This window comes from Xyrauchen texanus, chromosome 3 (genome assembly GCF_025860055.1).
Source record: "Xyrauchen texanus isolate HMW12.3.18 chromosome 3, RBS_HiC_50CHRs, whole genome shotgun sequence".
In the NCBI taxonomy this organism is placed as follows: domain Eukaryota; kingdom Metazoa; phylum Chordata; class Actinopteri; order Cypriniformes; family Catostomidae; genus Xyrauchen; species Xyrauchen texanus.
In genome coordinates, this window is record NC_068278.1 from 6,777,489 (window position 1) to 6,799,367 (window position 21,879).

General features: G+C 39.3%; 1 protein-coding gene across 1 annotated transcript in view; it reads right to left on the reverse strand.

Annotated features, from left to right (window-relative positions):
• The window catches only part of kif1c (kinesin family member 1C), a 60,042-nt gene that overhangs the window by 12,364 nt on the left and 25,799 nt on the right, over positions 1-21,879 (reverse strand). The window contains exons 7-17 of the mRNA XM_052094057.1: positions 17,356-17,467; positions 17,092-17,169; positions 14,730-14,795; positions 14,471-14,549; positions 8,615-8,693; positions 8,376-8,524; positions 4,596-4,756; positions 3,715-3,794; positions 1,529-1,604; positions 1,325-1,404; positions 1,141-1,235 (exon numbers count right to left, since the gene is read on the reverse strand). Coding sequence (XP_051950017.1) covers positions 1,141-1,235; positions 1,325-1,404; positions 1,529-1,604; positions 3,715-3,794; positions 4,596-4,756; positions 8,376-8,524; positions 8,615-8,693; positions 14,471-14,549; positions 14,730-14,795; positions 17,092-17,169; positions 17,356-17,467 — 1,055 coding nt within the window. The remainder of the gene's footprint in view (positions 1-1,140; positions 1,236-1,324; positions 1,405-1,528; positions 1,605-3,714; positions 3,795-4,595; positions 4,757-8,375; positions 8,525-8,614; positions 8,694-14,470; positions 14,550-14,729; positions 14,796-17,091; positions 17,170-17,355; positions 17,468-21,879) is intronic.

A 21,879-nucleotide genomic window follows, 5' to 3' on the forward strand; every position in this document is an offset into this window, starting at 1 on the left:
CCCGTCTGTGTGTGGTGGCTCTTGATGCAGTAACTCCAGCCTCAGTCCACTCCTTGTGAAGCTCCCCACACATTTGAATGGCCTTTTCCTGACAATCCTCTCCAGGCTACGGTCATCCCTGCTGCCTGTGCACCTTTTTCTTCCACACTTTTCCCTTCCACTTAACTTTCTATTAATGTGCTTTGATACAGCACTTTAAGAACATCCAACTTCTTTTGCAATTACCTTTTGAGGCTTTCCCTCCTTGTGGAGGGTGTCAATGATGGTTTTCTGCACAACTGTCAGGTCAGCAGTCTTCCTCATGATTGTGAATTCAACTGAACCAGACTGAGAGACCATTTAAAGGCTCAGGAACCCTTTGCAGGTGTTTAGCTGATTAGAGTGTGACACTTTGAGCCTACAATACTGAACCTTTTCACAATATTCAAATTTTCTGAGATTTTGAATTTGGGGTTTTCATAAGCTGTAAGCCATAATCATCAAAATTATATCAAATAAAGGCTTGAAATATCTTACTTTGCTTGTAATGAGTCTATATAATATATTAGTTTCACCTTTTAAGTTGAATTACTGAAATTAATCAACTTTTGCACGATATTCTAATTTTTCGAGTTTCACCTGTATTGATTGAGGAGGTAGTTCTCGAAACCCCATTTAATATTTTACTAAATTTAAAGGTGAAGTGTGTAAGTTCTATGGCACAAACATAGGATGCTCATGGACTATCTACCATGGATCATAAAAAACTGATTCCAATACCATATCAAACTCACACCATTAGTTGAGCCAATGTTGTCATGTCAGGTTGGTTGGGATACTTGTACAAACAGAGCAATGCTTTTATAGCACCACATAGCCACAGTGTTTACAGTGAATGGCTACTTATAACTGTCTCTGCATATTACACTGGGATATGAGAAAATATTTTAGCATTACACACATGACCTTTAAATCCATTCAGGAAAAATGATTCTGTATGGACATTCCTATAAGTAGGGTTGGAAACCAAGAACCAGTTCTTAATCAAACAAATTACTCTTATTATTTTGAATCTATGGTGCAAAACACTCGTGCTACAAGTTTAGTTCAGAGTGAATGTATGCTTTGAGCTGTATATATATGTCATGTGTGCATGTGTACCCTCATTATACTCATTGACTTCACTGCAGAAGACACAATGCAGCTCCTTTATAAACTGACCGCTCAGACGAATATCTACATCCTCCTGACCAACCCTGCAACACACATACAGAGTCATGAGATACACAATACAGTATGTACATAGAAACATATAGCTACATCCCTGCAAACTCTATGCAGTCACCTGGTCACTCCATCTTTAATGTAATAGATCAGACACTCTGACATCAGGGGATCCTCATTCAGATTCACTAGGTGCGGCGTCTGAAAACAAAACCACACATTCAAACAGCAGGAAACATCATAGACCTGCTAGAGAACACTTAGTGTGCAAGTACATTGAATATGTGTAGAAATGATGGTATGTATGTATGTTAAACAGACTCACCCTTTTGGGTGAGAAGACACCCACAGGTCCTCCATCTTCTTTTACGGACACACCAATCTCAGCCAGTAGTGACTCCCTAATGCGTCACACACAGAGAGAGAGACAAGAGTATGTACGCGTTTCATACTTGTGTAACACTGCATCTTAAGCATATGTGATACTTTAACGCAACAAGTGGTTAAACCTCTCTTCCATAGTTTTTGTCCCAACCAGCTGCAGTCGCAACACGTGACATAACATTTTGTCAGTTGCATGGTTCCTATAGATTAAGTTACTGTTTACAAACAAATGCTCAGTGGCAACACTTCTGGGTTCTTTCGTCACCCCAGAAAAGAACTGCTTTCAAATGAGCGCTTTGATCAAATTGAGCTGAAAATGTATTGAAATGTATACAGATGTATTGATTTTATCGATTAATCGGTGCCGATAGTTGCTTTTTGAAACTATCTGTTATCGGCAAAAATCTATGCTGATAGTTGCTGATAGCTTTTTTCTTTTCTTTTTTTTTTACTTCCTTTCAACCCTGTGTTCCATTGTAAGCTTAATTTGTTATTTTGATGAGATAATTAAGTGTTCTAAATTGAAGCGAGGGATGCAGAGAAAAATGGGACTATATGAAAAACGTACCCAGTAAGCACATACATAATGTCATACATAATAATTCTTTGAATAATTATAAACCTTATTCCTCATTCAACCTCATCTGGTGAAATACAGTTGAAGTCAGAAGTTTACATATAACTTAGCCAATTACATTTAAACTCTTTTATATATATATATATATATATATATATATATATATATATATATATATATATATATATATATATATATATATATATATATATATACACACAGTATCTCACAAAAGTAGGGCTGTTGAGTTAACACGTTAATAACGCACGATTAATTATACAAAAAATAACGTGTTAAAAATATTAACGCATTTAATCGCAGTACCACCTTTTTACTCCAGAGGACAGTAAGTGAAATTTCAGCTGTGTGAGCAACACACAGTTTATACAGTGAAGAAAACACAGATATGCATTACTAAGGATTTTGCGGGACAGTCCCGAAATTGGAAGCTTTGTCCCACAAGTCATAAGCAGTGTCCCGCATTTCAATTTTGTCTGTATAATTTTTTATAACACTTGCCACGAGTTCTACAGTCATAATGAATAAGAAGGCCCTACTCGAAGCAGCCAGATCAGACAAAAAAATGTAATTCAAGATGCACTAAATCTGGTAAGAACCAGATCTTTCTAGTCTTAAATAATGGAATTGATGTGCTTATTTGGAAATGTGCTTTTTAACGATTAGATTATTATTTTAACTTCATTATATTTACATTGAGAAGGTCTGAGCTGTTAAAATTAGTTTAAATCGTTGACCTTAAACCAAACTGGGTGACGTTCACAGTGCCGTCATTAACATTTAACATCACTGCAAAAATACATCTAATATAAAATCAATATTTATTCACCTAGTACAATAATAGTAAGTTATCTCTCCCTCGTGTCCCTGCCCCTCACCTTTTTTGGAATGTGTCCACGCAGAAGTATTTTGGAGATTTTTTTTTAAAATATATTTTTTAAATACTCTTTGTACCTCCAACAACTCCAAAGCATTGAAAAACATTACACTATGTAATGAATATAATGTAAAATGCATTATTGTAAAATATATCTGTAGTATTGTGTACTATGTGGCTTGTTTCTAAAAAAATTAAAAATATATCTGATGCAGGTGTACATTGACGGTCCTTAAAACAAGCCCTCATAATAAATCTCCAGCTGATTGAAAAATTCACTTGCAAAATGGATTGCTGTGAACTGTATGCCAATGATTGTCTTATGATCAATAATATGGTAGTAAACAATACATTGTATTCTAAATCTGATAAATATTCTAAATATCAAATCTGCAATATATTATGACTATTTACACTTGGTTGTGCAGTGCATTTTTGCAAATTTGATTTTTATGTGAAATAAAAGAAAATACAATACAATTTAAAAAATGATGCAACGAAAGATGTTATGTTTGGTGACTCGAGACTCGACTCGGACTTGTGATTAAAGACTCGAGACTAGACTTGAAAGACTTGTTAACATCTCTACACTACACTAGTACAGTGTAAACATTTTTGGTCATGGGAACACTCTACAGTGTGTGTGTGCTCTCACCGCTCCTGTCGTATCGACTCTGTTTTCCTGAGTTTCTCCTCCCATGTTTCATTCAGCTCAGCAATGATCTTCTCCGTTTCCTTTTAGAGACAGAGCAACAAAGCCAGACAGACACATTTTCTTCATTAGATTTTAAATATTCTGTGTTACCATCAATTGACCATACAGCTAAAGGTAGTTAAAATAAGTAAAGACAATTTTGTGACAGAGCTGCTTGCCCAGGTCTTAGTCATCTAGACCAGGGGCTTACAAACAGGGGTGCAGGGAACCCCCAGGGGGCCGCGAGAAGGTGCTGGAGGATCCGTAGAAAATGTAATGTGTTCATAAATCTAAAAACTATATATACCAAATTTGACAATTTCCATTTCAATTTAATGCAAATGATCACTCAACCCGCATCGGGAGGTGGACAGCTATGGCACAATTCGAGTTGTAGTGTGCATGGCAAATGCGTCCTCATGCCTCTCCTACGATGTCCTTTTGGTACTTTTAGCAAGGCTGGAGTGGGAGTTCTTTAAAAATGAATACAAACAGCAAGTCTTCCGGGGTGGTTTGCTCAACAACAACAGTGATGTAGTTTTTCTGCATGACAGACAATGGCATCGAGGGGGGAGGGTTTCTTGATCTGGACACATCTGGCCGCTGAAGACGCAGTGCAGACACATTGTAATGCCAGGTGCGAACGGCAATCTGCCACAGCTGTCTAGTGTCCCAAGACGGATGTTATTACCAGGTCTGAACAGGTCTATGAGTAGCTCAGCAAGTTACAGTTTCAAAGTAGCTTCTCTAACACCACTGACCTGATACATGATTTGTGTACTTTACTGTTAAATCACTCTAGTAAGTGTCTTGTAAGAACATGACTGTGATGTAATGTGTACCTTGAGTCTCTCCACTGCCTCTTCTTCACTGATGAGCTCAGTGGGGCTGGTGGGCGTCATACCTTCCATTTGTCCATCAGAGCTAATCTGTACATATGACAGCGATGGCTGATTAAGCGCACCTGATGCTACGACTAAAGCTGGGCGGCCTGTTTCAGATCCTAAGAGAGAGAAAAGAGTGTATAAAGTATTGACTTAATGACACTGATTGTAATTTGGCCTTCCTCAGTTCATCACAACAGTTAAAGACCCGATGAAACAAAATTGGCATTATGTGACTTGTAGCTTTGAGGCCATCTATATGCTAGTGTACTCATAAAAGTTGAACAAATGACCTTTTAGCAGCTACACGCAATAACAATTTACAGTCTTAAAGGTGCTGTAAGCGATTTTCCCATGGAAATGTATGCAAAAAAAATGTATACTAAAGATATGAATGAAATAAGTGTACTCGGATATCTCCCCGGCCTCTAGTGACATTTCTAGACTTTGTAAACAGCAAAAAAAAAATACGCTTTCTGCATGTCAATCATTTTACACATTCTCAGTGTCTTGTACTTGCAGCAAATTATTGAGACTTACTGCCATTTTAATGCCATGTTGCTCGTAACAGTTGTCAGTTGAGGGCGCTATTTTGCTGCTGTTGTTTTTGACAACCATTTCTACTTGTGTCGGTCTCAATAAAGCTCATTTGGTATCTTTAGAGTGTGGGGAAAAAAGGGGACATGGCTAATCCAACGGATCATCTTGGGGAAATTCTAGAACGGTTAAAAATCGCTTACTGCACCTTAAGTTTTAAGTTGTATTTGCTTTATTTCCATTAACTCTCCAGTTATTTGTGTTATTTATTTACCCATTTAAGAGTTAAAAACACACACACACACACACACACACACACACACAAAATCTTAATCTTGTATTAAGTCAAAATATGCCTTGGGATTCTCCAAAACCATGAATAAATTAATACGTAAAAAAATTGCAAATACATCTCGTTTATATTTAAGCAATGTAATTTGGGTGGTTTCTAGGGCAGTGTTTCCCAACCTTTTTTCGGGTCACTTTTTAACAACGAAAAAATTCACACACCACTATCCCACATAGGCTAACCATCGTCAGTATTTTTCCTTTTCAAGAACTTGTCCATGTTTTCTGTCTGTCTTAGTAGCGTGTTTACTCGTAATGCTTGAAATTCGGCTATAAAAAAAAAAAAATAAAAAAACTTTGACAGACAGGGTCATAAAATTTCCATCATAATATATTATTACCCATCAATTTAATTTTCATATTTTAATGATAATAAGACATTTAATAGCTTTTATTTTCATTTTTAATCATGAACTTACAGAACGAGTATATAGCAGATTATACATTTATTTATTTATGAAGAGAACAGATGAACAACAGAGACATGAAACAGATCTGCACCTGCAGTGACAGCGGAGGCCACTAAAATATGTACAACACAATATTACAAACAACAAATCCGATGCACTCAAACCTTCCTCCTGGAGTGGTGGTGGTGTAGTGGGCTAAAGCACATATCTGTTAATCAGAAGGTCACTGGTTCAAGCCCCACGGCCACCACCATTGTGACCTTGAGCAAGTCACTTAACTCCAGGTTACTCCGGTGCGATTGTCCCTGTAATAAGTGCACTGCAACCTGATCCTGGAGAACTTGCTAATTATAGACCGATTTCAAATCTCCCGTTTATGTCAAAAATACTAGAAAAGGTAGTATCCTCCCAAATATGTTCATTTCTACAGAGAAATAGTATATATGAAGAATTTCAATAAGGATTTAGGCCTCATCACAGTACACAGACTGCACTTATCAGGAGTTACAAATGACTTGCTCTTATCATCGGATCGGGGCTTCATTTCTCTTCTAGTGCTTTTAGATCTTAGTGCTGCATTCAACACGATAGATAACGACAGTCTCTTGAATAGGCTGGAGAATTATGTTGGCATTTGTGGCGTTGCATTAGCATGGTTTAGGTCATATTTAGCAGACCACTACCATTTTGTTTATGTAAATGAGGAATTGTCAAACCAAACAAAAGTAAAATATGGAGTGCCACAGGGATCCGTTTTAGGGCCTCTGCTTTTCTCTTTGTATATGCTTCCCCGGGGAGATATTATCAGGAATCATGGAATAAGTTTCCACTGCTATGCTGACGATACACAACTTTATATTTCTTCAAAACCTGATGAGATTTCACAATTCTCTAAATTAGCAGAGTGTATCAATGAAATAAAAGATTGGATGGCCAGAAATGTCCTTCTACTCAATTCGGACAAAACAGAGGTACTAATTATTGGACCAAAAAACTCAAAAAAATAAGCCGCTCAAATATAATTTGACTCTTGATGGATGTACTGTTACATCATCTTCAACAGCGAAGAACTTAGGTGTTATATTTGATACCAATCTGTCCTTTGAAAATCAAATTACAAATGTTTGTAGAACAGCATTCTTCCACCTAAGAAATATTGCTAAATTAAGGCACATGCTCTCTGTTGCTGAAAAACTAATTCATGCATTCATGACCTCAAGACTAGATTATTGTAATGCATTACTGGGAGGATGTCCAGCAAGATCAATAAATAAACTTCAATTGGTTAAAAATGCAGCAGCCAGAGTGCTAACAAGAGCCAAGAAATATGATCACATTAGCCCCATTTTATCATCGTTACATTGGCTGTAGTCTGTTAAATTCCGTATTAATTTAAAAATTCTGTTAACTACGTACAAAGCTTTGAATGGTCTAGCTCCGCAGTACTTAAGTGATCTTCTACCGTGCTATATTCCAACACGTTCATTAAGATCGCAAAATTCTGGCCTGTTAATAGTTCCTAGAATATCAAAATCCACAAAAGGAGGTAGATTCTTTTCATATTTGGCTCCTAAACTATGGAATAGTCTCCCTAACACTGTTCGAGATGCAGACACACTCTCTCAATTTAAGTCTAGACTAAAGACTCATCTATTTAGCCAGGCATACATCTAATTTATCCTCCAACCCACAATTAGGCTGCTTTAGTTGGGTCTGCCAGAACCAGAAACCAGAAACATTGAGCATGATCTCTAACTCTGCAATAAATGTAATGGCATCTATGCTAATATTGTTTTATTTGTTTCCATGTCTCAACCTCGGGACTCCTATCCTGAGGTCACCAGAACCGGCTGGATCCAGCTCCAATCCTGCTTCGTGTTAGACTCCACTGCTACGTGTCGCTGAATGATGATGACTAAATGCAGCCGGTGCCAGCCAAACATCACTTCAGTCTATTATGATGGGCTTCAGAGGATGAACTGGTGCCAACTAGAACCTGAATCACCTCGGTCTATTGATGAACTACGATCTTGAAATGGAATGCATAGACTAACTATTGCCAACAAAAGCCATCATCAGCCAATTAACAAGGACAATTGCATCTATGTGAACTTCTGCAATTAATCAAGATGGACTCCAAAGACTGTGGTCATTAATATTAATCATATTAAATGATTCATAATTTTTTTTGCATCATCATTTTAATATTTTAATTAAACTGTAGTTTACTTATTCCCTTAAACATTTCGACTAAGCTACAATGACTGTTTGGTGAGCATGATTTTCCTTTGAATGAAAAAAATAAATATATAAAATATCAGGATATATACTGATTATTGTTAAAAGGCTGAAATTTGTTTTAAGCTACATAGTCCAGCTGACCTCTTGTGATCACAGAGACAGATGTTAATACCAGGTGTAAATGAGTTCTGTGTGTGTTTACCTGAGGCAGTGATGAGGTTGCTGAGTCCTTGAGACAGCAGCAGATCTTTGAGTCTGTTCACCTCCTCTTTCAGCTCTCTGACGAGACGTGCATTTGGATCCTCATTCACCACAGCATTACACTTGATCTGCTTTGCTCTGTCTGCATACCTGCATTGGGTTGCCCACAGGGTTAAAGGTTGTATAGTTTATCTACTTCACTTCTATCAGACAGAAGATTGTCTCAAGTGGTCTTTTTACCTGAGCGTACTGAGCGTTTCCTCATAATTGATATCTGCTGGACTCAGGGCAGCAATCATTGCTGTGCGAGAGTTTCCACCTTCAAACACAAACACTCAATTAAACTCTGCTTGGGAGTGGAGCACTAACTATACATTGTTTAAAGGATTGTTCAAACCAAGAATGAAACGACCGGTGCATTCACACAAATAGTAAAATGAAAAAAGCACTAAGGTCATTCACAAGCTTTAATGATAAATAAGATATTACATATTTATGATACAAATTCCAGGAATTTTCAAAGTTGGAAACTTTCCATGGGAATTAACGGTAATATATAAGAATTAATGGCAATAAACTGGAAATTTGCAAAATTGCAAGTTAGCCTATACACTCACCTAAAGGATAATTAGGAACACCATACTAATATTGTGTTTGACCCCCTTTCGCCTTCAGAACTGCCTTAATTCTACGTGGCATTGATTCAACAAGGTGCTGAAAGCATTCTTTAGAAATGTTGGCCCATATTGATAGGATAGCATCTTGCAGTTGATGGAGATTTGTGGGATGCACATCCAGGGCATGAAGCTCCCGTTCCACCACATCCCAAAGATGCTCTATTGGGTTGAGTTCTGGTGACTGTGGGGGCCATTTTAGTACAGTGAACTCATTGTCATGTTCAAGAAACCAATTTGAAATGATTCGAGCTTTGTGACATGGTGCATTATCCTGCTGGAAGTAGCCATCAGAGGATGGGTACATGGTGGCCATAAAGGGATGGACATGGTCAGAAACAATGCTCAGGTAGGCCGTGGCATTTAAACGATGCCCAATTGGCACTAAGGGGCCTAAATGTGCCAAGAAAACATCCCCCACACCATTACGCCACCACCACCAGCCTGCACAGTGGTAACAAGGCATGATGGATCCATGTTCTCATTCTGTTTACGCCAAATTCTGACTCTACCATCTGAATGTCTCAACAGAAATCGAGACTCATCAGACCAGGCAACATTTTTCCAATCTTCAACTGTCCAATTTTGGTGAGCTCTTGCAAATTGTAGCCTCTTTTTCCTATTTGTAGTGGAGATGAGTGGTACCCGGTGGGGTCTTCTGCTGTTGTAGCCCATCCGCCTCAAGGTTGTGTTGTGGCTTCACAAATGCTTTGCTGCATACCTCGGTTGTAACGAGTGGTTATTTCAGGCAAAGTTGCTCTTCTATCAGCTTGAATCAGTCGGCCCATTCTCCTCTGACCTCTAGCATCAACAAGGCATTTGTTGGCAGCCCACAGGACTGCCGCATACTGGATGTTTTTCCCTTTTCACACCATTCTTTGTAAACCCTAGAAATGGTTGTGCATGAAAATCCCAGTAACTGAGCAGATTGTGAAATACTCAGACCGGCCCGTCTGGCACCAACAACCATGCCACGCTCAAAATTGCTTAAATCACCTTTCTTTACCATTCTGACATTCAGTTTGGAGTTCAGGAGATTGTCTTGACCAGGACCACACCCCTAAATACATTGAAGCAACTGCCATGTGATTGGTTGATTAGATAATTACATTAATGAGAAATTGAACAGGTGTTCCTAATAATCCTTTAGGTGAGTGTATATGCAGTTGAAAAAAAACATCTTGCAACATAATCTTGGTTAAAACAACCAGATTTAATGCAAATTCAGTTTAATTTCTACCCTGCACATTCCTTAATCACATGAACGCAGCACACTACTTACTGCAGGCTAATTACTACAGCAGGACTATTGAAGCCACACTACTGCATTTGAGCACAAGGTCTACATCCAGTCAAGTAAGTTTTAATGATATTACTAGAGTAAATACATTTGATCTATGGTATTAAAGTTTAACTAGCAAATTCTAAATCAAAGTGTGTTTATACAGTAGCTAGTTAGCCAGTAAATCAGATATGCTAAATTTAAACTGGCTAACACCATTTCATTTACAATTTAAGAGGCTAGCTATCATGGTGCTAGCTAGCTCAACTTTGATGCTGTTTCTTCTGCCTTCTAGCCAGTTTTCTGTTATCATACAAGAATGTTGGTTATAGTTCGATTGAGTGTTCATCTAGCCTATTTCTATTCATTTGTCCAGGATCAATTGGGAAATATTTTTACAATTCCAGAATATTCCAATTGTTTAGCTTACTATTTATATATATCTGTGCATGGCATTGCATTGGTGTATTTTTACAAGTTTAATCTTATTCTACAGAACAATGCCACGTGCACCATCTGATGTGGGAATACATTTCACCTCAGCCAATGTAGAAGGAATGGCTGTATATAGCCAGGCTGTATGCAGCATATAGCCAAGTGCCCAAAGTTTTTTCCAATATTTCCAAAATTCCCCAGCTTACCTTCCCATGGAAAGTTTCTGGAAAGATTCTGGAAATTTACCGGAAATGTTCCACCCGTTTGTAACCCTATACACCATTGCTGTTAGATAGCTTTATATTTCTTCATTGGCTCAAACATCCTACATTTTTCAGGCTAGCACCTTCAAGAGTACTTAAGTCAGTTCCCCCTATGTTTCCCCTTTTTCAAAGTCTGTTCCCCATATGTTTCCCCTTTTTCAAAGTTTGTTCCCCCCTTTATCAAATTCTGTTCCCCCTATGTTTCGCCTTTATCAAAATCTGTTCCCCTATGTTCCCTTATGTTGAAGTCTGTTCCCCCTATGTTTCCCCTTTGTCAAAGTCTGTTCCCCTATGTCGAAGTCTGTTCCCCCTATGTTTCCCCTTTGTCGAAGTCTGTTCCCCTATGTTGAAGTCTGTTCCCCTATGTTTCCCCTTTGTCAAAGTCTGTTCCCCCTATGTCGAAGTCTGTTCCCCCTATGTTTCCCCTTTGTCGAAGTCTCTTCCCCTATGTCAAAGTCTGCTCCCCCTATGTTTACCCTTTGTTGAAGTCTGTTCCCCCTATGTTTCCCCTTTGTCGAAGTCTGTTCCCCCTATGTTGATGTCTGTTCCCCCTATGTTTCCCCTATGTCGAAGTCTGTTTCCCCTATGTTTCCCCTTTGTCAAAGTCTGTTCCCCCATGTCGAAGTCTGTTCCCCCTTTTTCCCCTTTGTCGAAGTCTCTTCCCCTATGTCAAAGTCTGCTCCCCCTATGTTTACCCTTTGTTGAAGTCTGTTCCCCCTATGTTTCCCCTTTGTCGAAGTCTGTTCCCCCTATGTTGATGTCTGTTCCCCCTATGTTTCCCCTATGTCGAAGTCTGTTTCCCCTATGTCGAAGTCTGTTCCCCCTATGTTTCCCTTTGTCAAAGTCTGTTCCCCCTGTTTCCCCTTTGTCGAAGTCTGTTCCCCCTATGTTTCCCATATGTCGAAGTCTGTTCCCCTATGTTTCCCCTTTGTTGAAGTCTGTTTCCCCATGTCGAAGTCTGTTCCCCCTATGTTGATGTCTGTTCCCCCTATGTTCCCCCTATGTAGAAGTCTGTTCCCCCTATGTTGAAGTCTGTTTCCCCTATGTCGAAGTCTGTTCCCCCTATGTTTCCCTTTGTCAAAGTCTGTTCCCCCTGTTTCCCCTTTGTCGAAGTCTGTTCCCCCTATGTTTCCCATATGTCGAAGTCCTGTTCCCCTATGTTTCCCATATGTCGAAGTCCGTTCCCCCTATGTTTCCCCTTTGTCGAAGTCTGTTCCCCCTATGTTTCCCCTATGTCGAAGTCTGTTCCCCCTATGTTTCCCCTATGTCGAAGTCTGTTCCCCTATGTTTCCCTTTGTCAAAGTCTGTTCCCCCTGTTTCCCCTATGTCGAAGTCTGTTTCCCCTATGTTTCCCTTTGTCAAAGTCTGTTCCCCCTGTTTCCCCTTTGTCGAAGTCTGTTCCCCCTATGTTTCCCATATGTCAAGTCCGTTCCCCCTATGTTTAAGTCTGTTCCCCCTATGTTTCCCCTATGTCGAAGTCTGTTCCCCCTATGTTTCCCCTCTGTCGAAGTCTGTTCCCCCTCTGTCGAAGTCTGTTCCCCCTTTGTCGAAGTCTGTTTCTCCTCTGTCAAAGTCTGTTTCCTCTATGTCGAAGTCTGTTCCCCCTATTTTTCCCCTTTGTTGAAGTCTGTTCCACCATGTTTCCCCTTTGTCGAAGTCTGTTCCCCCTATGTTTCCCCTTTGTCGAAGTCTGTTCCCCCTGTTTCCCCTCTGTCGAAGTCTGTTTCCCCTTTGTCGAAGTCTGTTCCCCCTTTGTCAAAGTCCCCCATTTTTCCCCTTTGTCGAAGTCTGTTTCCCCTATGTTTCCCCTTTGTCGAAGTTTGTTCCACCTATGTTGAAGTCTGTTTCCCCTATGTTGAAGTCTGTTCCCCCTATGTTTCCCCTTTGTCGAAGTCTGTTCCACCTATGTTGAAGTCTGTTTCCCCTATGTCGAAGTCTGTTCCCCCTGTTTCCCCTCTGTCGAAGTCTGTACCCCCTGTTTCCCCTCTGTCGAAGTCTGTTCCCCCTTTGTCAAAGTCCCCCATTTTTCCCCTTTGTCGAAGTCTGTTTCCCCTATGTTTCCCCTTTGTCGAAGTCTGTTCCCCCTATGTTTCCCCTTTGTCGAAGACTGTTCCCCGTTTCCCCTTTGTCGAAGTCTGTTCCCCCTATGTTTCCCATATGTTTCCCCTTTGTCGAAGTCTGTTCCACCTATGTTGAAGTCTGTTTCCCCTACGTCGAAGTCTGTTCCCCCTATGTTTCCCCTACGTCGAAGTCTGTTCCACCTATGTTTCCCCTTTGTCGAAGATTGTTCCCCCTATGTTTTCCCTTTGTTGAATTCTGTTCCACATATGTTGAAGTCTGTTTCCCCTATGTCAAAGTCTGTTCCCCCCATGTTCCCCTATGTCAATGTCTGTTCCCCCATGTTTCCCTTTGTCAAAGTTTGTTCCCCCTATGTTCCCCCTTTGTCGAAGACTGTTCCCCCTATGTATACCCTTATGTATCCCCTCTGTCGAAGTCTGTTCCCCCCTATGTTGAAGTCTGTTCCCTCTGATCAGTGGGTAAGATGCATAGATAAAATAATCTTGGAGAAAATGCAACGCTACCACAGATAATTTATTACCATGCTGGGGGCGGTCTCTGGTAACACAGCGGACCAATCACAGCTGCTGTCGTCTGCGTCGACACAACGCGCAGCTACATTTTTGAAGAGGTGCACGTCAGGCTACACCGTAACCGCCATAGCTACACGTAGCCTAATGCGCAGGTTCGATGCAGAAGTATAAATCAGCCTTTATTGGTCAGTGAGTTTTCAAAAGAGGGGAACTCATTTTGTTTGGGACACATGTTTTTTTTTGTGCGTACTATATACATAGAAATGCACTGTTACAATTCAAAGTCTTGCTTGTTCTGAATATTGGCCTTTAATGCAGAGCGAATGGAACACGTAAAAGTGGGATGAATTATAGACAATTGGCCCCTTCACAGCAAAAGCGGCATGAATAATCGCTGTTAACACAGCTCTTTACCATAGGTGGATAAAAAGATCATCAAAGAAAATGGATTTCTATATAAGCAGCAGCAGCGATCACAAATTTGTTGTTGATTTGTTCAAAGAGAAAGAAAACACTAGAGATACTTTCGCAAACGATTTCAATTCACATGTTGGACAAGTTGACTGGCAGTATGAACATCTACACCACAATCTGAGGGGTGTTAAAAAGAATCGAGTGTAAAAATAACTGCAGAAGCATCCGATACACCCAATAACCGGTGAGGGCGTTTCATTGCCACCAATTTGAGGGAAAAAAACTTCATTGTCAGCATGCAAATGATCAATCCTGTTGTGAGAGGCTCCATTATTTTTGTTTCAAAATCTTCATTACATGAGTAACTGTGGCAAAAATTCACATTTGGCATGAAAGGGCTTTTTAGGGTGAACAGCCCTTCAGACAGCAAGACTTACCCAGATTCTCTCTCAATAACCATGTGAGCACAGAGTCCCTGTAGGGAATGAAATCTGAGCGTCTCTTCTTTGTGCTGTGCTGTGGAGGTAAAAACAATCATTACTTTTGAAAGAGAACTTAAACTGTGAGAGAAAAGCAGATGGAGAAAATAAAAAAGAGGTAAAGTAATAATGTATCCTGATGTAGCAGTAAATAGCGGGGTAGAGAAGGAAAGAGAGTAAACTATGAAGCCACAAATATAAAATATCTAGTTCTCACCATGTCTGCCAGGGCTGAGATGACTTTACCCAGTGTTGTAAGAGATTTATTAATATTGGCTCCCTCCTACAAAATAGACATCAAAGTGAAATGGTCTGTTAATATTTGATAAGGTGCGATAAGCCAGTGAGTGACGACTAAAAGGAATATTTCATCCAAAAATGAAAATTCTGTTATAATTTACTCACTCTCATGTTGCTCAAACCCCTTATTGACTTTGGCTGTGTAGTCCGCATTTTGGTAGAAACTTCACAAAGCAAACTCACAAAACCAATAACCTTACAAGCTTTCTTTAAAACTTTATTTGCATTTTTTATCTTTTTATACATCTCAAGGGTCTTTTTCCATTGCAAGCAAATTGACAGTTCATCACGACTGTTACTAGGGGGAGAAATACGACAGTTGCAAGACAGTACATTCAAATGTTATTCGTTCCGCCAATGTAATCCTTGTCTTGATTTCATTCTAGCTAGGAAAAAAAATTATTTCTTACTTTATTAATACTTAGATGCAAATTAGTGTGAATACCTTCATGTGGATACTTGGACTTTAAATTCAATACAATTTTCACTCTGTATCATACAGTACTTTCTCTAAGTATAATTTACAAGTACTTTTTCTAGGGGTCCATTATCTGTATTTGTATCTGTGTCTGTTCATATGACAAAAGATCTACATCTGTCTCAGTATTCGGATAGAACCGGGTGTGGGCGGGGCTTAAACCGGAAGTGCGTTGAAACTAAATGAAATGTATTATTTATAGTTTCTATTAATAAAATATGCCTTGTATATGCCTTCTCATAATAATAATAATAATAATAAGTATTATTATTAAGAACTAAGAAACAGCATTTGTAAGCTACATCAACAGTGGAATATGTTGTTAACTTTGGTTTCTCCTGGTATTTCAGATATTAATATCTACGTGAAACAGAATTGACATTTGTCTGTGCATGTATAAAACATTATTCTGGAGGCAGGAGGTGTCAAGCTAAATGTGAAATGTCAAGCAAACATTTTCCAATGAATAATAAATACAAATTGAAACATTAAATTAAATGTAAATAAAATCAATATAGCCTACAAACAGGTGAAAGTCCCATAAATCTATTAGGATTTTTTACGAAAAGACACCATTATATAGTTAAACAACAATAATAATAATTACATTTATATCGAATCTTCCCAGAGGTACCACAGTTTAAAAGAAGAAGAAAAAAAATGGAGCATGTTTCAGTTTCTTCATTTTACATAAGGACGAATATTTTCTAACAGATGAATACTCTATGGAGCATTTTAACTTTTTTCAGAATAAAGTGTTAACCAGTGACTAGGAGGAGGGTGGGACCGGGCCGTGAGGACACACTGGCCAGCCCTGAATTGGGCTAATCAGCCGGGATGGGGATAAATACGAGCCAGAGGTGCCAGTTCGAGAGACGCATGTGGCCACGCTGCATGTGTCTGTTCATTTATGTTTTATGTTGTTTAAGTTCATTTATATCATTAAAACTTTGTTTACTGTTTAGCCAGTTCCCGCCTCTTCCTTGCACATCCTCGAACTGTTACAGTGGTCAACTTTAAAAGACGGATAGACGGGCTCCAACGTGAAATCATCACTTCAAGTCTGGAATTTAACATTGTGAAATAAATACATGAGAATCACGTGTGAAACGTGTGATACATTAACATAGATATTTCAGTAGGGGGCATGGGTAGCTCAGCGAGTATTGACGTATCTCCTAAGCAACCAAATTGGCCCGGTTGCTAGGGAGGGTAGAGTCACATGGGTTAACCTCTTCGTGGTCACGATTAGTGGTTCTCGCTCTCAGTGGGGTGCATGGTAAGTTGTGTGTGGATCGTGGAGAGTAGCATGAGCCTCCACATGCTGTGAGTCTCCGCAGTGTCATGCACAGCGAGCCACGTGATGAGATGTGCGGCTTGACTGTCTCAGAAGCGGAGGCAACTGAGACATATCATCTGCCACCCATATTGAGGTGATGTGACAGGGCGGAGGGCGGGGCAGGGTCGTTATTTTACACACCCGGCCCCTTATCAGGCTAATCAAGCCTCCGAAAGGGATAAAGGCTGACTGCGGACGGTGGTGCGACAGAGAGAGAGCGTTTACAGGCAGCTGACCGTCATGTGTGTGTTTATGTCTTTTGGTTTATTTCTTCATTAAACTATTATTTATATTGTCAAGCCTTGGCTTTGGGCACATCCCTACTTTTTACACCCCTGTTATATTCCAAAAAGCAAACAAAAATCTTACAGGTTTTGAATGACATGAGGGTGAGTAAATGATCATGCAGTTTTTTTTTTCAACTTAAGACTAAAATAGGCATCTGACACATTTCCCCCTCACCTTTAACCTCATGCCTTTGGCTCCAGATGAGTCTGCTCGCTCACTTCCTGCCAGATCCACCAGACTGATCTTACTCACCTGAGCAGCAGTCAAACAAACCAGAGTGAGTTAAGAAAAACAACAAATAATGTGATGGCTGACAAGTGTACAAACACCCTGTTAACTGTCTACCCCATCTATCCATCCATGTGTCCATGTTTGCCAACTCCCATTTCAAATTATATACCAACACTCTAGTAGTGTTCTCTAATCTCACACACACACCTTCTCAGTGTCCAGGTTGGTCATGTTATCATGTCTGCGCTGTGTGAAGAGGATGGTGAAGACGGCGTGAGAGCGGCTGCTAGTCTCGTTCATGTTTGTAGCTGCGACCGTCCTTTATGTGACAGAAAAATTCAGTTAAAACACAGAAGCCCCTCTACATCTGCCATTAAAGGGATAATTCACCCAAAAATGAACATTCTCTCATCATTTACTCACCCTCATGCCATCCCAGATGTGTTTGACTTACTTTATTCTGCTGAACACAAATAAAGATTTCAAGATTAATATCTCAGCTCTGTAGGTCCATATAATGCAATGGTTAACAGAAGATTTTTTTTACAATAAATCTCCACTTCCATATCCTTTTGATTTTGGCGACTCACATTCTTCATGCATATCTCCACCTAGTTGGTAGGGGGGAGAATTTATTGTATAAAAGGACTTAAATATTGATCTGTTTCTCACCCACGCCTATCATATTGCTTCTGAAGACATGGATTCAACCACTGGATTCGTATGGATTACTTTTATGCTTCTTTGAACTTCAAAGTTTTGGTCACCATTCACTAGCATTGTATGGACCTACAGAGCAGAGATATTCTTCTAAAAATCTTGTTGTTCTGAAGAAGAAAGTCATCTGGGATGACATTAGGGTGATTAAATGATGAGAGAATTGTTATTTTTGGGTGAACAAACCCTTTAACATGCGTTTTGTATATGGATAGTAACGCTTTAAGAATAAGAAATTCTTCAACTGAATTGCATTTACACCTTGTATTTCAATGCGTCTCCAGTGTGATTTTAAAGAGATCCGATCACACTTAAAAATGGAAAACACTATTCACGTCACATCAGAGATTGCATTAAATGAAAATTCTTAATGATTCAAATGCAGTGTTAATATTTACACATCGATCATATTTGTTTGTTTTTTTACTCAAATGTCCATTAAATTGAGTCAATATTTTGTAATGCCATATTCAATCACTTTAGTTTATCAACATAAACAAGATTTACATTTAACATAATACAAAGTCCAGTAAACATAATATTCAGTGTGACCACCTTTGCTTTTAAAACAGCACCAATTCTTGGTACACCTGGACACAGTTTTTCTTGGTTGTTGGCAGATGTTCAAAGCTTCTTGAAGAATTCACCACAGTTCTTCTATCTATTTATTCTCAATTGTCTCTTCTGTCTCTTTATGTAATCTCAGACTGACACATCTGTTGCAGGGCTCCTTGTTCTTCAATTCTAATCTTTTCTATTTGCAAAAGTAATGTTTGGGAGTCTAACATTTATATTTCCTATTGACACACTAAAGCTGAAGATATAAATAACCATCTTAAGACAAATGCTTTTGTGAAACATCTTATGTGCCAAAGACTTTTGCACAGAACTGTAGCTCCTAAACAGCCTACAATAAATACAGTATAAGACTGAAGTACAGTATTAGCTACATTTTAGAAGTTCACAACCTTGATGTGAATCCATCATGCTTTTAGAGACTATTGTGTGTTTTGGACCGTTTAGGATATTGCTTTACGTGAAGCAAGTTTTATTCTGACTAACATGTAACTTAGTTCAAATTCACCTGTTCATGCTCTTCATTGTGTGTGCAGTTTTAAATTGCAATATTACATACAGTGAACTCAGAATGTATTCAGACCCCTTCATTATTTTCACATTTTGTTATATTGCAGCCTTATGCTAAAATGCTTTAAATTAATATTATTTTCACATCAATCTACACTCCATACCCCATAATGACAAATCAAAAACAAGATTTTTGATAACTAAAAGAAAAAAAACTGAAATATCACATTGACATGCGTATTAAGACCCTTAACTCAGTACTTAGTTGAAGCACCTTTTGCAGCAATTACAGCCACAAGTATTTTTGGGTATGATGCGACAAACTTTGCACAACTGGATTTGGGGATTTTTTGCCATTCTTCTCTGCAGATAATCTCAAGCTCTGTCAGGATGGATGGGGACCGTCGGTGGACAACCATTTTCAGATCTCTCCAGAGATGTTTGATTGGGTTCAAGTCCAGGATCTATCTAGACTCAAGACATTTACAGAGTTGTCCCTAAGCCACTATTGCGTTGTCTTGGCTGTGTGCTTATGGTCATTGTCCTGTTGGTAGTTGAACCTTCCACCCAGTCTGAGGTCCTGAGCACTCTGGACCTTGTTTTCATTAAAAATATCTCTGTATTTAGCTGCATTCAGCTTTCCTTCAACCCTGACCAGTCCCACAGTCTCTGCCACTGAAAAACACCACCTCAGCATGATGCTACCACCACCATACTTCACCGTTGGGACGGTACTGTGCAGGTGATGAGCGGTGCCTGGTTTCCTCCAGACATGATGCATGGAATTGAGGCCAAACAGTTCAATCTTCATTTCATCAGACCAGGGAATCTTGTTTCTCACAGTCTAAGAGTCCTTTAGGCGCTTTATTGTATGTTTTGCACTGAGGAGAGGCTTCCGTCTGGCCACTCTGACATAAAGCCTAAATCGGTGGAGTGTTGCAGTGATGGTTGTCCTTCTGTAAGTTTCTCCCATCTCTGCACATGATCTCTGGAGCTCAACCAGAGTGACCATCGGGCTCTTGTTCACCTCTCTAACCAAGGCCCTTCTCCCCCAATTGCTCAGTTTAGCTGGCTGGCCAGCACTAAGAAGAGGCCAGTGTGCTCTTGGGAACCTTCAATGAAACTGAAAGCCTTCCCCAGATCTATGCCTTGACACAATCCTGTCTCTGAGCTCTGCAGGCAGTTCCTTTGACCTTATGGCTTGTTTTTTGCTCTGATATGCATTTTCAGCTGTGAGACCTCATATCGACAGGTGTGTGCCTTTGGGAAATCATGTCCAATAAATTGAATTAGCCACAGGTGGACTCTAATCAAAGTGTAGAAACATCTCAAAGATGATCCAGAGAAATGGGATGCACCTAAGCTCAATTTCAAGGGTATGAATATTTTTTTTTGTCTTGTCATTATGGGGTATGGAGTGAATATTGATGTGAAAAAAAGATAATTTAAAGCATTTTAGCATAAGGCTGCAACAAAGCGTGAAAAAAATAAAGGTGTCTGAATAGTTTCTGAATGCACTGTATATGCTGTGGATATAGCTGATTAATCTTATATGTAGGATGTGTTTGAGTGAAGTAATTTACCTGTTTGTGAAACTTTTACAGGGAAAACCACAGCACACTATAAGTGGATTATTTTTTATAAATTCTTACTAGATGTTTTCTTTAAAGCTGCACTACGTAACTGTGCTCTCTAGCAACATCTGTGGTTGAAAGTTAAAATCGCAAGCAATTTGCGGAAGATCACTTTACGCGAGTCGTGTTTTGGCATTGCTTTTCTGGTGGATGAATCTCATGATTTGGGCTGACCTGGACATCGCCTGTATGTGATCATGTCTGGGAGATACAACATGCTTATTTCATGTCAATATTATTATATGATTAAACATTTAAAACTGAAGTATTACTTGCTTTGATGAAGATATAAAGCACCCTTATTTACAGTGATGTGAAAAATTATTTGCCCCTTACTGATTTCTTCTATATTTTTCATACAAAATTGCTGTAGATCTTCAAACAAGATATAACAAAACAAAGGCAATCTGAGTAAACACAAAATGTTTATAAACACAAAAGTTTTTTTTAAATATATATGTTTTTATTTTATTGAAGAAAAAACGTTATCCAACACCTATTTCACCCATGTGGAAAAACTAACTGCCCCCTTAAACTTAATAGCTGTTTGTGCCACCTTTAGCAGCAACATCTGCAACCAAATACTTCCGATAACTGGAGATTTTACAACACTTTTTCTGGTAGAGAGCAGAATTCATGTTTCCCTCAATTATTGCAAGTCGCTCTGAAGCAGCAAATCATCCCCACACCATCACAGTACCTGCTGTCATCTTCCAAACAGTTCCACTTTCAACTAATCAGCCACAGAACATTCTCCCAAAAGGTTTAAGGATCATCAAGGTGTGTTTTGGCAAAATTCAGACGAGCCTTAATGTCCCTCTGGGTTAGTGGTGGTTTTCTCCTCATCACTCTTCCTTGGATGACATTCTTAGCCATTGTCTTTCTGAAAGTAGAGTCATGAACAGTGACCTTTATTGATGTGAGAGAGGCCTGCAGTTCCTCTTCCAACCTGCAGTTGTCCTAGGCTTTTTTGTGACTTCCTGGATGAGGTTTTGCTGTGCTCTTTGAGGAATTTTGGAAGGTCGGCCACTTCTGGGAAGGTTCACTACTGAGCAAGTTTTCTCTATTTGGAGATAATGGCTCTCACTGTGTTTCTTTGGAGTCCCAGATACTTTGTAACCCTTCCCAGATGTATGTATATCAATCAACTTTTTCTTTCGACCTTGACATAGTATGCTACTGGGTGAGACCTTTTAGCAAACTTCATACTCCTGAAAAAGTTCTGTTTAGGTATCGATTTGATTGAACAGGGCTAGCAGTAATCAGGCCTGGGTGTGTCTAGTCCAGCTATTCC